We start from the raw sequence: 16,158 nt of genomic DNA on the forward strand, positions 1-16,158 counted from the left end.
TGAGGACACAAAAGGTGGCCACTGCAAGGCCAGGAAAGAGGCCTCAGGAGAAACCAGCCTCCTCGGCGCCTTCATCTTAGACCTCCTCAACGTCTCCAGAACTCTGAGAAAATAAATTTCTGTCGGTGAGGCTGACCGAGCTGTGTTTGGTGATGAAGCTGCAGATGACAGGCACCATCCATGTGCTACAGACCGCAGCTGATCTGTGACAGGACTTCAGGGGCAGACAGGACTCGGCCTCAGTGGGGGCTCACCCAGCAAGTCAGGGCTGGTTTCCAGCCACAGTTCCAAGACCAGGGTGAGGCACTGGACAGCGTGAAATGGACGTGTCCACACTGGGCGGTCAGTGGCCCACCTGAGGCCCTTGAGGACGCAGGCCTGAATTCCTGCTCCGCTCCATCCTTGCCAGTCCCCCCTGCCAAGGAGAGAACTCATAAACCACGGTGCCCAGCTGCAGGGTCACGGAAGGACAGGGTCACCCCTCCGTGGGGCTGTAAAGAGAGGACGGAGTTTATGGCTGTGTGAGATGTTTACAACAGAAACATTTGTTTCTCAAACTGCTTTCGGGTTGCTGAAGTGAATTTCTTCTAAAGCTGAAAAGTGGCCATCCATCTGCTTGATGGCACGTTCCCTGGAGGCAGAGAGCAGAGGCCTGGGCAGTTGGAATGGGGTCAGGTTGGGGGAGGTAGTGACAAATCAAGCCACAAATGGGGTACGTGTTGTAGATGTCCCCCTACAGGCAAAGGGGCCATGTTTTTGAACCAGAGTATAGTATAAATTAATTGATTAATTAATATTTTTAAGTTGCCTTTGATTTGTGAAATTATGCATAGGAAATTTTACAGAATTAATCAGTTAATTACATATTCAAATTTTTTTATTGCACATGGTATCTTATTATTTAGTATCTTATCATTAAAACATACCAAAATCTTTCAAAAACTTATAAGCAAAAAACTTTAAAGCAAAATTTGCCACTCTCAGCTGGAGGTTCAGGGTGCAGACCTGTGCTAAAGGGACTGGTGAGCAGGGCGTGGGGGCGTCCTGCTCAGCAAAAAAGGGAATCTCAAAGGAAAGACTTGACCCAGAAACAGAGCTGGTGGCGCGAGGACCCAGGGTGAAGAATCACACAGGCAGTTCCCAGCAAAAAATATCATGAGATCACGGTCTTTCCCTGAAACACTCTAAAGACCCAGCCAGGAGCAGTACCTGCTTTGTTCCCCAAGCGGGTGAGACTCAGCAAGAACCTGTTTGCTTCCCCATAGTCCCTCCTGCCCCTGTTACCTCGAGGGCGCCCAGCCCCAAGCACAGGCTCCCAGAGATGGCCACTGAGCTGGTAAAAGACAGTCATTCTCTGCTGTGTTTTTACCAAAGGCAGTGCTTTTATTTTGCACCCCCCCCCCAGATTTATTCAAGACTTGTTTCATAGTCCCTACCCGTTACTCCCCCCCCCCCCCCCCCACCCTCCGCCACAGGGTGCTGAGCTCTGGCTGGATCTGGGCACCCAGCTTTGGAACCCTTAGCAAGGTGTCTGGCAACAGTCTGCAGATAGTGGTTCATGGTGAGGATGGGAGAGTGTAGAAAAGCAGAATGTTCCAGCAGCCACGCAGCAGGAAAGGGCCAGATGTAGACTCATTTGTGAGCACCTTGAGCTCCAGGGGTGCCTAGATTAGGAGGAAAGACCCAGGCCTGGGTGAGCAGCTAAGGCAGGGATCCTTAATTGCAGATGATCCCCTTAGTATAGCCTCAAGTGTGCCCCCTAACCAGGAAGGTAAGGAACAGGATCCAGCCCCAGGGCCTGCTCTTGGCCAAATGCACCCTCATCGCTTATCTACTGACTTACACTGACTCACTGACTCACTTACACAGCCTGGCTGAGGCAGGACATTGGGAGGGGCCCTGGAGGGGACATGTGCATGGTGCCTTCTCTGTGTCTGGCTCCCTTTTGAAGATTTGGCCACATTTCCCAGATGCGGAGGTGGGTAGGAAGTAGTCACCATGATTTGTCATTCAAAGGGGGACCATGTTTGGGGGTACTTGGTGCAAATGCACTGCTTTTACAACCTCAGTTGCATTATATTAACGGTTCGTTCCCAATCAAATGGGTTGCTGGCTCTTGTCTGTCGCTATGTATTTTAAATGCATTTAAACGAAGCTATTACTTAACAATTGCTGTGGATTTTTCTGATGCTTGTTTTGGGGGTTGTTTTCTATTTTGTTTTTGTTTGACAGTGTTGAATCATCATAATATTGTAAAGCATTTTTCTAGCTCACTAATTGATACACTCTTGCCTAATTGCCTGCTGTTTCCTTTCTTCTTTGTTAAAATGACACAAGGTTTTCTGTTTTGTTGCCTCCAAAAAACAAACACTGCTGCTTCACTGCCCCTCCATCTGTGCCTCCACCAGGATGACAGCACACCCCAAAAGTTGTACACCCCTTATCCTAGGCAGGGGCCGGGAAGGGTGGAGAGAGAGCACAGTGGCCTTCAACAGGTCCCCTGCATTCCTGAAGCTCCTTCCCCAGCACCTGCCTGACATTTTCTAACCGACTCCTGACAGTTGTGCAGGCCTTGGTTGCCTGTTCCTTACATTTCCAGAGGATTTCAGAAGCTGTGAGAACTAGGAGCCACCCACCTTTGGTCAGAGAGACTCCCCATGTAGCCTTACATATCCAGCCAGAAACTGCACCCTTAAGCCAACCAAGCCCATGCCATTGGCCTGCACTCCACCTGGTACAGGTGGTGTCTCCACCTGCCACCCGGCCTGTGGACCCCTCCCAACATTCTACATTCCTGACTCAGCACTGAATCTCAGCGTTGCTGCTATCAGCTTCCGGCAGACCATAGGGCTGATTGCACTTCCTGAGCCAGTGGGGTGTGCCCACTGGCCTCAGACTGCCTGGGGAGCTGCAGGCCCACATGTGGTCATGACCCCGGGCTTATCCATGAGGTTCTACCTCTTGCAGGTTCCCAGGTTCCCGGGATAGGAGGTCAAATCTTATGGCAACTTTAGAATTTCAAAGGGGAAAAAACCAAACCAGGTCAAAACATTAACTGGCCCCTGGATCCATGCCCCCTACCTTCCTCTCCCATGAGCCCTGCCTCCAAGCTAAGGAAATTTCTCCTTGATTGGGTTTGGGTTGCAGTAGGGCCTATTTCTTTAACTGCCTGAATCTGAATGGAACAACCACTCTGCCCCATGCTGTGGAAATGGACCTCATATTTAATGCCTAAGGTCCAGGACGGTCCATTCTGCCTCATTCCTCTTCCTTGAAAGCTCCCTGTAGACCTCCCGGGTAGAACCACCCAGTGAAAGCCTACAGTCTCGCTGTGACAATCGTCTCAGCCACAAGCAGTGGTGGCCTGTGAGGCTCTAGGCCTTGCCCACTCTTACCTGGCCACCTCACCACCTTGTCTCAGGGAGACAAGTCCAGGCAAGAGATAAGGGTGGAAGAGGCAGCACCAACTCAGGACCATCTGTTTCTTTTTGTGCTGCAGTAATTCCTGGTAGAGTGAGATGCAGCCTCTTCCCTGCGGTGATCATGGACAGCAGGGCTTCACCTGAAACTCTGGTCCTGAGACCACTAAGAATGGGAACTGGCGGTATGGATACTTTCTTCTGAGAACACCTCTGCCCTTTCCACAGAGCCTGCCCAAACCAAAGCTCAGCTGACAGCCAGGATTATGATCCTGAACTCTTTGAACTCTTTTATAGGAGAAAAAGTACTGAGACCCAAAGAGAGGAAAGTGACATACAAAGTCACATGAAAGTCGTGACAGAGTTGGGACATTATCTCACCACCCAGGAGCCAGGCTTCAGCCCCCGTGCCCTCTTCTCCTGACTTTGCCCCGCACCTAAGAAAACTCAAGATACTGATGTCCTGTTTCTTTCTACTGGTTTGGTAGAAGTAAGCAAGGTGACGTTAAGGACCATATTTTGAAGATTACAAAGATACTGTTCGGTTTTTTTTTTTTTTGGAAGCGCAAATCAAAATTCATGTATATGATTCCTCATTTATATACAACATTTGCTTTATCATCTGGGCCCAGTTCACCCGTGTCCAGCACATTGTTCCCTGTTCTCTTCCCTTCCCTGTTTTGACCCTCTCCCTCCTCCCCCCTACAGAGCTGGGTGGGGTCATTATGCTCAGTGAAATAAAACAGAAAGAAAAATACTGATGGTTTCACTTATAGGAGGGTAGGGGATCCAAATAAGGGATAAGGATTTTTAAAAAAAGTAATTGTAATAAAATCAAAATCAGAATCAATAGGCAACTATAAAACAAAAATCTGGGAACTTTAAAACCTTTATGTCTGAATATTCCCTAGAAGCACCGCAGAATTCTCTGAAAGCTGTTACACTCAGGTTTATGGTTTGTTACAAGGGAAGGCTCACCATTATTCTCCTGGTATCGATGTGTGACATTATGTGTGGAGGACTGCCAACCCAGGAAGCTCATCCAAGCGCCTGTGTGCAGTTTTTGTTGGGGCTCCATCATGTAGGAATGATTGATTGCTCGTGTGGCCGATCTTAATTTCCAGTCCCTCTGGTTGTGCTGATACCACTGACTCAAATCCTCCACCCTAAATCACATTGTTAGACTATTTGGTGTGATCCAAGGCCCTCAAGCAAATAAAGACACTCCAGTCAGGCATGTCATCCCCAGAGCTTAGAGAAAACCTCCCAGAAGCCAAGGGCAAAGAGGCAAACTCTTGTTGGCAAGCTTAAGTTCTTTACCACACACTCTGCAAATGGAAGTGTGAAGTTGTTGGCTCTGTGAGTCTGGAACTCCATGGCAATGTCTGAACTAGAGCTAAAATGGCTGGAGGCCTTGCACACAGGTGCTGTTAAGAGCCAGGTGCAGCTGGAGGAGGTTTGAAGGCCCACGACAAAGCCTGGGCCCCTGAATCAACAACACAGAATGATATCAGTCAGGGAGATGGGCGGAATCTAGACAATTTTGGAGCCTTGTTATACCTCAAATGGCTAAAACTATCAGAATCATAAATACAAGAGCACTTGATGGAAAAATAGCTATTAGTATTTAATGGAATACTTAATATGTATTAAGACTTATGCTTGCGTTGTACGCAAAACTGTGAACCTTTTTTCCTTTAAATTTTCCATTATATAAAAATTGCTAACATTTAGTGAGTGCTTAATATGAGTTAAGACTGGTGTTCATTCACATTATGCACAAGACTCCCTGAACTATGTTTTCTATTAAGTTCTCCATATTACACAGGCAGCATTAAGTCTGGTGAGAGTAGAATAACAGGACCCAGGCCAAACTACAGCCCTTGTCTAGCTGTAGGATCCTTGCAATTAAGCACTAGGTCACCCAGCCTCTTTGGGGAATCAGGACTAAGGAAGGAATGGAAGATCCCTTGTGGATGGTAGAGCTGAAGGTGCCATCTCTGGGGTCACTGTTAGAAAGCAGACCTGGAATGGTCCTGTGTAGTAGCAGAAGGCAGCTTGAAGCCACCCCTGATCTGCTGAGGTTTCATTGGACATGGAGGATTTCTCAGAAGCTAGGGCTATCTGAGTCAGGCCTGGACGTTACAGGAGCTGTTCAGGCTGGTGAGTCAAATTCAGGTTAGGTGGTCTTGGGTCCTCCTTCCCACTCACCCTGCTGTTTCTTGCATGTGAAGAGCTAATACTGGGGTCCACAGTATGTTTTCTCTGTGCTCCTGGGCCATTCTGTGTAATCCAAGTACCATTATCCCCCATTTCCCTCTTATCCCCTCTCCCCGTGTTTTCAGCTTGCTGGAATGGAAATCAGCAGCAAATTAACAAGCTACATCCATGCAGTCTGCGGCATTGTTGCCATCCAGAGCTGCACTAAGCACTGATTCTGTGCAGAAGCTGCCATAGCTGCTGTCAACAATCCAGTGAGGTTTTGATTATTATTACTCCCTTCTAAAAGTGGCTGAAGTGGCTGAGTCGGGCTTCAAACTCCAGCTGACCTGTTCCCCAAACTTGTCCACTTAACTCCTGTGTATATCTCTGACTCTGGGGTTACATTCCCTGAGGTTGCTACCTGGTTTAATATGCAAGCTGTCTTGTCAGCCTCGTTGGTTAATTATTGAATTGCTGAAGTCATTAGAGATAAACAACTAAATATTGATGTTTGGATAAAGACCCAACAGCAGAGACCTGAGCTGTTGCTGAGCAGTAACAGCTGAGGAATATTAGCTGAGGAATCACATGGGCCTTCCTTGAACAGCAGTGGGAACAGACACACCCCTCCATGTGCAGTCAGCGGTATTTGTGCTGAGGCTGGCATTCAGCCGGCAGGTGGCTGCAGTATGTGGGAGCACACTGCATGGGACTGCATTGTGAGCATTCATTTCTAAGTAACCTAATCTTCAGCTTCTCCCTGGTTTTTGGCTAATGATCCTTTATGACCAAAGCACTGTTCAGTTAACAAAGTGTAAATAATATTCCATAATCTCATGTGATCCTTCCCATCAGGCCTGGAGCCACAAAAGGCTAAGCTACTCTTCCCTTTTTACCAGGGAGGAAATCAAGATTCACAGAGGCTGAGCAAAATGCCCAAAGTGACATAGAATTGGTTAATGGCAGTGGGGGGCTGCCATCTGCTTTCTGCTGGACCACACGGCCTTCAAATGTACAAAATCTATCAACCAGCACTTTGCCCCCGGGGCCCAGGGTTGGAGAGGTAGGTGTGGGAGAAAAAGTGCAGATAGACGCTATTGTGTTTCTCTATGTGAAACATTCTACAAAATTTGCTTCTCCCCAGGTTCCAAAATGTGGCCACTGAGCTAGTACCTAATTCTTACTCTTTCCCATGAATGAAGGAAAATGGATATTGGATATTTACAAGGCTTGTGTAGTTGCAGGAGCTCACATCACCTTGTGAAATTTTCCTAGCCCCTATCAGCAGTGAAATTGCAGTTAATTAATTTTCCTGACTTTATGGAATTCTCCCCTCCTCATTCTCTCTCTCCCTCTTTCTCTCTCTCTTTTTTAAAGATTTATCTATTTATGCATACAGAACAGAGGTACAGGCCAGAGGTGCAGTGGGTCAGAGAATCCAGCTGAGAGAAGAAAGCAGAACAGCAGATATAATGAATTATACTACTGAGGAGCAGCGAGTGGGCCAGGGGAAGTCTGCCACTCCATGTGGGCCACCTTCCTGGCTGGGGATCGGACTCGTGGGGTAATGGCTGCAGATAGCTTCACAGTGCTGTGCTTTAACCCATTGCACCACCAAGGAGGGCCCAGGAATTCTCCTCATTCTTTTTTTTTTTTTTTTAATGATATAATAATTTATTTTTACATCATTTTGTGCCTTTTTCCATCTTAGTTGTAATCCATGTGGACTTCCCATCACCAAATCACCCATGTGCCATCACCATAGTCTAGTACACTACCCCCGTCCCCATTTTTGATCCCATTCCTCACTCCACCCCCATAAAATGTCTCTGGTATATAGTTGTTCATTATTATTATTATTTTCTCGCCCTGTCCTTTTACTCCTGCTATGAGTGAAACCAACCAGTATTTTTCCTTTTCTTTCTGGCTTATTTCACTAAGCATGATCTTCTCCAGCTCCATTCATGTTGCTGCAAAAGACATGAGTTTATCTTTTTTGATTGCTGAGTAATATTTCATTGTGTGTATGTACCACACCCTTTTAATCCAGTCATCTACTTTTGGGCATTTGGGTTGATTCCATGTCTTTCCAATTGTAAATAAAGCAACACTAAACATGGGAGGCAGGTGTCTTTTTCAATCAGTGTTTTTGTGTCTTTTGGGTAGATACCTAGGAGTGGGATTGCTAGGTCGTAGGGAAGCTCCATTTTTAGCAGTTTGTAATTCTCCTTTTCATAATGTTCTTTCTGCTTTTTGGCACAGATAACTGAGGGGGTATGGATGGAAATGTGGTTGTCACTTGCAAAATATCTCCTCTGTGCGCCTGCCTGACATTTCCCCTGTAGCCCACTCCATTTCATAGAATCCTTGAATTCTTTTTAACTAGGGCACCTGGCTGCAATGAATAAAGATAACATTTCCCATCTTCCTTTGCATTTAGGTGAGGTCATGTGATTAGATTTCAGGCCATGATTAAGTGATACAATAGCTGCTCTACACTAGCTTCTACAAGGCTGTGCTCGTCTTCTGCTCCATGTTGTTTTCATCCTTGGTAGATGGATGTGATGGCTAGACCTTTATATTGGGACATGAGCAGAAGGGCTGTCCCCTGGGAATGGTGGTAATAGATGATTCTGCCAACACTAGGCCAGCCCTGGCCAGGGCAACTTCTTGATTGCAAACAAGAGAAATCAGCAGCCTTATCATTGGACATTACTGTTCATTGCAGTTGAACGTAATCCTAACTTCTATTGTTTAGCTCTTTGTGTGTTTGTTTTTTGACCCATCATTTTATAATATGACGTTCATGTTTATTATTTTGATTTAATATTTGGCTTGGGAGACCAGACTTTGGATTAATCAGATTTGAGTTTGGCTTCTAGTTTGTCATTGATTAGCATGAAACCAGGAAGATTTTCTTTTAAATAGTAGTCAATAATCACCTTGCATGACTGCAGTGAGATCGTGTAGTGAGATTGTACTAAGCAGACACTGGAGTGTTAGGTATATAGATTGCAGAGGAGTTCAAAAGGAGTAGGGGTTTTCTTGGTAGATGATTGGCTTGTTGTAGGTAAACCTGAGAAGAGACATTTAGCTGGTGAGAACAGTATATGCTGAGGACAGAGGTGTGAAAGAGCATGCCTGCCTGCGCACCTAGAAATGTGTCTGTATTGGTTCCAGTATAGCAGGACAATGGTCAGAGTGTGTTCCGGGGCAGGAGACCCTGGCAGCTACAAGTGGACATTGGCAAATAGTGTTTTCAGAGGCTGGAGTTTGCATTTCTTAAAGGCCTCTGGGGCGTGAGAGTTGAGAGAGGGTAGGATTATTCAGGGAGAAACCAGGCAGGCCAGCTGGAAGCTCCTGCAATCACCCCACACGAATGACAAGGGCTAGACCAGGTAATGTCATGTAGGGACAAGAGAAGAGAGTTTGTTTGAGACACATAGAGGAGACAGAATTGACAACACTTGGTTACTGATTGATTCTAGGATTTCAGGGCCCTCTCCAGCTTTCCAGCTTGAGTGAGTGAGTGACGAGACCATTACCATTACTAGGATAGAGCAGCAGGAGAAGCGTTGGCAAAGACAATGAGCTCAATTTGGGGCAGATTGAGTTGATGCTGCCTTTTCAGAAACCTTTTTCTCACCGCTCAAATCTTCTCCTTTTAGTGGGTACTTCTTGAAACCAACCATCACTTACTTGCCTGTATCGTTGGCACATCATAGCTACTCAGCCTCACACATGGCAATTTCAGGAAAGTTCTGTCCACCCGGAAGGAAGGCCGTTGTTAGAGCAGTGTCAGAGACGGAGACACAGCCCAGGGGTTTAGGAAGGCAGGCCGGGTGTTCCGGGTGGGGGTCTTCTTTTCAAGTTTCCTCAGGAAACTCCTCATGGGAAAAGTAAATGAACCCTCCCTGGGCAACGCCCAAGGAATTCTTGAATCAGAACAGATGGGAGGAGGAAATTGAAGCCCAAGCTGGTACAGACAGAACTGTGCCACAGGGAAGCTCTGGGAGGTGTTCAAGACTGAGGAGCCAACCCTGGGAGTGGGTGATCCTCCTGAGAGCAGCCAGCTGGGCTGGTGTCCCCACTGACCTCCGGCTGCTCCCACTGGGCCCAGGACAATGATAGTGCTGTTTACCCCTAATGAAGAATGGGAGGTGGAAACATGAGGAGAGAGGCAAGGATGCAGAATATACAGACAATGGAATATGATTCAATTATTAAAAAGGGTGAAATTGGACTTTTGAGACAAAGCGGTTGGATGTAGGGGTGATTATGCTAAGTGAAATAAGTCAGAAATGGGAGACAGTTTCTGAGGGTTTCATTTGTTTGTGGTATTTATATCACCAAAGAAAATAAACCAGCAAAGCACAGCAAGAATAATCCATAGACTGGAGGGTGGTAGTTGGTGGGGGGAGGAGGAGAATACAGGCTAGTAGAGGTGATGGGGGGGAGAGGGAGAGGAGAGAATGAGGGAAGAAGCATTCCGGAGCTTTCCTGGGGAGTGACTGGGGTAAGTGACGTTTGCACACGCGGAGGGGTGGAGTTGTATTTTTACATTCTTTATGTAAATGACGGACAAATCCATAAAAGTAAAAACATAATAAACTAAGGGCAAGGTAATTAATATCTGTTAAGAACAGCCGGGAGACAGGCCCTCCCTGGTGGTGCAACAGGTTAAAGCACCACCAGGCCAGGGAGCTGACTCACAAGGCACAGCACACGTCTCCTGACCCACCCACTGCTCCCCTCAGCAGTGTACTTGGTCAATCTGCCTCTTCTGTTCCCCACTCTGTCTCTAGTGAAGCCTCTTGCCCCCCACACCTCTGGCCTGTATGCATAAATAAATAAATAAACTTTTAAAGAAGAAGAACCGCTGGGAGGCATTCTTGTGGACAGGACCTGAATCTGGTTGTCTGCGTGTCCGGGTCCAGCCACTGTGTCCCTACACTAATCTCAAGTCAGGCTCACCTGCCACCACCTGCTCCCTGCTTCCCCAGGAGAGCCACCTTAAGAAGGAAGAAAGTGAGTTGGTATCATCGCTTAGTTGAAAAGTGAGTTAAAGTCCTAGCTTGTTGTGGATGTAATTTGTGTTTTAATAAAGGATCTTAAGCTATGATTTCACAGCGACCCTTTCAATTTCCAGTGAAACTCCTAGAACCTTGTCAGTTTTAGGAGCTTTTACAGTGGGAGAGGCTTTCAGTCCTACATCAAGATGCCCTGGTTTGGGCTGAGGCAAGAGTTAGCTTTTTACATTTTGTGGTGATTCTGCTGGCAATTTGCGTGACATTACACAGAGACAGCACGGATCAGCTCCACAGAGGGCTCTGCTTGGCTGGCTGGAAGTCTGAGAATTACAGCATTCTTTGCTGCTTATTATTTAATTGATTAGGAGGTAATTTATTTATGAGGCTTGCTTCGGCTGCAGTAGCATGAGGGCTGGTTTTCAAATGAGACAGTCACAGAAAATGGAGTTTTCTACACGGTGGGGTCAGGTGGTGAAGGACAAAGGCCTGGCTTTCAGATCCGAGTGATGGGAGTTGGAATTCTGTCCCATCCCTTGTTTGCTGGGTGGCCTTACAAGTTGTTTGACCCCCCTAGTCACCTTGTTTACACAGGAGGTGATAACATCTGCCTCTGGGAACACTACAGCTGCTAGATGACGTTCAGCCCTCAAGGCCAAACTGGGGGAAAGAAAAAAAACCATTAGTAGCAGAGAGCCTGTGTTCAAATGCCATGTCCAGTCTTTCCAGTTCTAAGAAGCTCTAATTTCTCTCAGTCTCACTTGCCTCATTCATGAAAAATAGTTGATATAATTGTACTCTTTCATTTCCTCTCATCAATGCTCTGAGGTCCCAACTTAGTCAAAAATCCTAGAAGAATCACAAAGCCTCAGAGTTATATCAATGTAGGGAGGGTGTATATAAAGGTGAAGAAGGAGAGTATGTATTTGTATAGGATTTGTAGGGGGAGGACATTCATTCAAATTTCAACAAGTATTTGTTAATCACAGGCTTAAGATTTTCCACCGTGGGAGCTAGCAGTGTTTGGGGCTGTCTGGAGGTGAGACTGATTCTGGAGTTAATTCTGACATAAACTTGGGGGGAAAGGGGAGTGGCGCAGAGCAGACAATAGCCATAGTTATGGTCACAGGCTAGCTGGCTGTCAGGGCGTGGTCCCCAAAGGAGGGGTGATGTGGGGTTTGTCAAAGGACTGTCCTTTACTCCAGACCCTCTTGACAAGTGTTTAAAACTTAGAGAAAGTGAATATAGGGCCTCTCTGGGGGCACGGGGTTTAAAGTTTCAGTGCTATCAAGTAATTGCCAGCCACTGCTGCCTCAGTTCCATCCCCAGCCTGGGAGGTGACCACATGGTGTGGCAGACCTCTCCTGACCTTCCTGCTACTCCCCTCAGCAGAGTACTTCGTCAGCCTGTTCTGCTCCCCACTCTGTCTCTGGTGAATCCTTTTATGTTCCATACTTCTCGCCTACAGCCTAGTTCTCGTATGCATGGAGAAATCTTTATTTTAAAAAAAGTTAATATAAATGGGCTATATTTTGAAGATCTTAACCCTGCCATGGCTGTGATACCAAGCAGATGCATAGGAATATACTTCAAATTAGGTCACACTTAATATCAGTGGTGGTATGAAAATATACAAGACCTGGGAGCCCAGAAAGGACGAGCTTGGTGATACTTAGCCAAGCCTGCCACATTCCCCATCCCTGTAAGAATAAAGTCAGTTCCTTATTTCTGTTCTTCAAACACACAAAATTTATTCCTTCCTGCTCAGGCTGTCCACTGCTGTCCCTTGCTTGAATCTCTGCACGTCTGGCTCCTTCTGAGCATTTCAACCTCGGCTCAGATGTCCCTCCTCAAAGAGGGTCACCCAGCCTAAAGTGACCTTAAGTCACCATTTAGTTCCTTATGCAGCTTCCTTTACAGCTTCTTCATGCTCTTACAGCAGCTTCCAAATCTCTTTTGTTACGTCTGCATTTACTGCTCATCAGCCTCAACATTAGCTTAGGAAACACACAAGTACCTGACACCCACAGTGCTCACTAATATGTTTGAGTGATTAACTGAATAACAATAATTGTAGCTGGCTGGACACAGTCGGACTGTGCACCCCAGACCTCTGGCAGAGAACTCTGAGCAAAAATGCCTGTCTTTGCTTCTGCTAGTTCTCCTAGTAGAGACCAGACTCTAGAGCACTGATGCTAAGCCGTCCAGCCTTTTTGAGGGATGGCCCAAATCTATGCCTCTTCTGACTTGTACCTGGTTTTTTTATGTTATGGATCTAGTACTGAATTCAAGAGTGATTCCTATTAAAATTCATGTTATTGTATGTAAATGTTTCTGAGGGCCCTGTCAATGAACCATGGCATTGGCTCTCCTGTCCAGTTTGAGTTAACATATGAACTGTTCTCCCTCTCCCAGAGAATGGGAAGGAAAATACAGCTGTTCTTGAACAATCTGGCATCTGGGAATGTCAACCTCCCCACTGCTGAAAATTCATATATCTCTTTGTTAAGTTTCTGAAAATGTTATTTTTAAATGAAGTAGCATTGCTTTATAACATTATGTAAGTTGCAGGTGCACATCATTGAAAATCAAAATGAGTCCCGACTACATGAAGTTCACCACTAGCTGACCAAATCCGCCCTCCCAGATAACAGTGTCCTCTGTCCCATTTACTCACTCCCCAAGACTATAGCTCTCCCTTGGTATCCTAGAGGATTGGTTTCAGGCCCCCCATACCAAAATCTGAGGATGTTCAAGTCCCCAAGAGTCAGCTCTCCATGCCCACAGCTTCCACGTGACTGGATCAAGCAGCCAAGGTTGGTTGAATGTGAACATGTAACTCTCATACAGGGGGAAAAAATCCCCATATAAGTGAACCAGTGCAGTGCAAACACTCACTCGAGGTCAACTGCAGTGTTTCTTTCAGCTCCATCTACTGACCTTGCCCCAAATAGGCAGGAAGACCCTGTCCTTGATCAACTAAGAGCAGACAAAATCAAATAGGTCTTTAGTACTGCAAGTCTTCACTCCTCAGGGGTTTTGTTTTCCTGACACTGCCTGGCAAGATAGGGGTGCTGCCTCCTCATACCCCCTCCCACCTCGGGATTTTCTGCAGGAGACCACAGGTGTCGATTACCAGGCTCAGCATCAAACATGCCAGGACTTAGATGTGGCTCCTTCACTTGCTGGCTGTATGGTTCTGGACCTAGTTCCTCCACTGCAGAATGGGGCGATCATGCTCACTTGCAGGGTTGTTAGGGGGGTTAATGAATAAAAGTATGGAAAGCAAAAAATCTAGCACAGAGCAGAATTCCTAAAAGGAAATTTTAAATTCACATCCTCAAAATAACAGAGTCCTCAGGGCTCCCCAGGTCCATTACAATACTGCATTCAGCTCTGTCAAGGTCAAGGAAAGAGCTGCTTCAGTTAGCTCCCCCCAAACCCACCCCACCCCCACTTAGACAGGAAGGATAATAGGCACTCCTCACCCTCAACCACTGTGTAATGCACTGTTCAGGGGCCACAGCTGAGAGCCAGTCAGGGTATCAGCCAATGGGTTCTCACTGAACACTTCGCCCCTCTGTCCAAGGGGCCCGACCTATGTCAAGTTTGGAAAATTTCCACAGGATGCACAAGAGAAACTGCCAGTCATCCTAGACATGGGCCTGCAGACAGACCTGGGTCCAGTATCCCCGGCAGAAAGTGGAGCCTGCGTCAGGCCGTGGACTATTTTCTGCTCACTCACTAGAGAGGTGAGACGCTTGTGGGCCTGCCGGCTGAGCAGGCACCGCTGCAATAAAGCAGGATGAGCCGACAAGGGCCATATCACCTCTCCCCAGGCCCTTTCTGAGGTGCCTCTGCCCCGGGATTCCCTTCTGCACAGATTGCAGAGAGAAGACCTACACAATGATGACACAAAAGGCAGCTCAAAAATATCCCCTTCTGAAATAAAAGTAGCTGGCAAAGAATGAAAGGAAGCAAGCAAATTCTTTTCATTGCTGCACTTTATTTCTTCTCTAAGAAATCATTGTGTCTGAAAGGTCACTCTTTGAGGTTGGTGGCTTTCTTAGGGAGAGGCTTCCTGTCTACTCCTCAACCGTGAGGTCCTCGTGTCACAAGATAGGCTGACGTGGTGACTACTCATAAAATCTTAAATCGCAACCAAGTGGATTGCTAAAATAAAACTTCCCTGGACTCTAAGGTCTGGCCTTTTTAAAAATCGAATTTATGAGTTGCTCTGCTTTCAAGGGTCCCTCGCCAATTCTAGCTTTTGAAAAGAACCATCAACCCCGAGTGAGGCGCTCATCTTCCAGAACATCTCTCAGGAGACAGTGATTGTGGGGCACCCAGGCATATACTCACCATGCCTTGCCCACCCACCCATCCATCTGCTCATTTAGGCTTCCTCTAGCCTTGCAGCAGTGGGCTGAGTGCCAGGCTCTGTCCTGTAAAGCAAGGCCATAGTGATAAACTCGCAGTGATAAACTCATAGATGTGAGCCTAGCCTCATGGAACTGGCGTTCAGTGCAGATACAGGCAAGCAATCCTGCATGACAGGTTGATTTGTCAGAAAAATGTGATAACCTAGTTTAGCAATAACTGCCTATTCTCCCAAAGAGATTACTCTGGGACCCAGGGCTCTAGGCAGTGAGAACCGTCCAGACTCTCAGCATCTTCCTCCTACCACCAGCCCCATGGAGCGTCGCACTTCCCCGGGCTCTCCTTCTTCCTACTGTTCCCCCCATCCCTTGCTGTAGCTTCCTTCCCCGAACAAGGAATTCTGAAGCATCTGAAATGATTGTCAGCCCTTTTTCTTCTACCAACAGTCTTCTGTCCCATCTCTCTGAATTTCTCCTCTTGACAGTTAAGCTCAGAGCCCAATTTTCTCCTGAAGCATATGGCTTTAAGAACCTTCCCTTGTTTACTGTTGGGACTATTGACTGTATTTTATAGAAATAAAAAACTATAAGCTTGTTCTCTCTGTTGGCACAGCCAACAAGGAACAGCTGGCAGTTTTGTAAATGACTCCATTAAATCCCAGCTCCATAGTGGGGCAAAGATTTGCACAGCCCAGTGCTTCTCAACCTCAGCTGCAACTGGAATCACCTGGATAATTTTTTTGTAAGTTTTAAGAAAATTTTAAAAAATATGTCTGGGTCCCCACCCCCAGAGATTGTGTTTTAAGTGGTCAGCAAGCGTAAAGAGGGCAGTGCATGAAGACTGCCTTTCAAATCTCCCAAGTAGTTCTAGCATGTGAACAGGGTTGAGAACCATGCTAGAGAAGTGTATTTGCAGCCAAATGTCCTGCCTCATCTTTCAGAAATCATCTTTGTCATGCCAGGACAAGTAATGGGATGGGATACCTAAAGCCACAGCCCTCGTATCCCCTGGAGGTCTGTAGGCTCCCACCCTGAGCTCCCACAGTATAGGGCCATCCCGTCTCTGTGCAAAGTCACTTCCCAGGATAAATTATATCTTCTTGGAGTAATTTCAGTCAGAAAGCCTTTTCT

The 16,158-nt window shown here is 46.6% G+C and overlaps 1 protein-coding gene across 1 annotated transcript in view; it reads right to left on the bottom strand.

The window, feature by feature from the left end:
* LOC105853501 (chromosome unknown open reading frame, human C15orf40) overlaps positions 1-5,722 on the bottom strand; it is a 24,722-nt gene extending 19,000 nt beyond the window's left edge. The window contains 2 exon segments of the mRNA XM_012723470.1: positions 4,747-4,905; positions 5,631-5,722. Of these exon segments, the coding sequence (XP_012578924.1) occupies positions 4,747-4,905; positions 5,631-5,722 (251 nt within the window).
* Between the last annotated feature and the right edge of the window lie 10,436 nt (positions 5,723-16,158).

Source organism: Condylura cristata, unplaced genomic scaffold, assembly GCF_000260355.1.
Source record: "Condylura cristata isolate star-nosed mole 26May11 unplaced genomic scaffold, ConCri1.0 scaffold00011, whole genome shotgun sequence".
Lineage (NCBI taxonomy): Eukaryota > Metazoa > Chordata > Mammalia > Eulipotyphla > Talpidae > Condylura > Condylura cristata.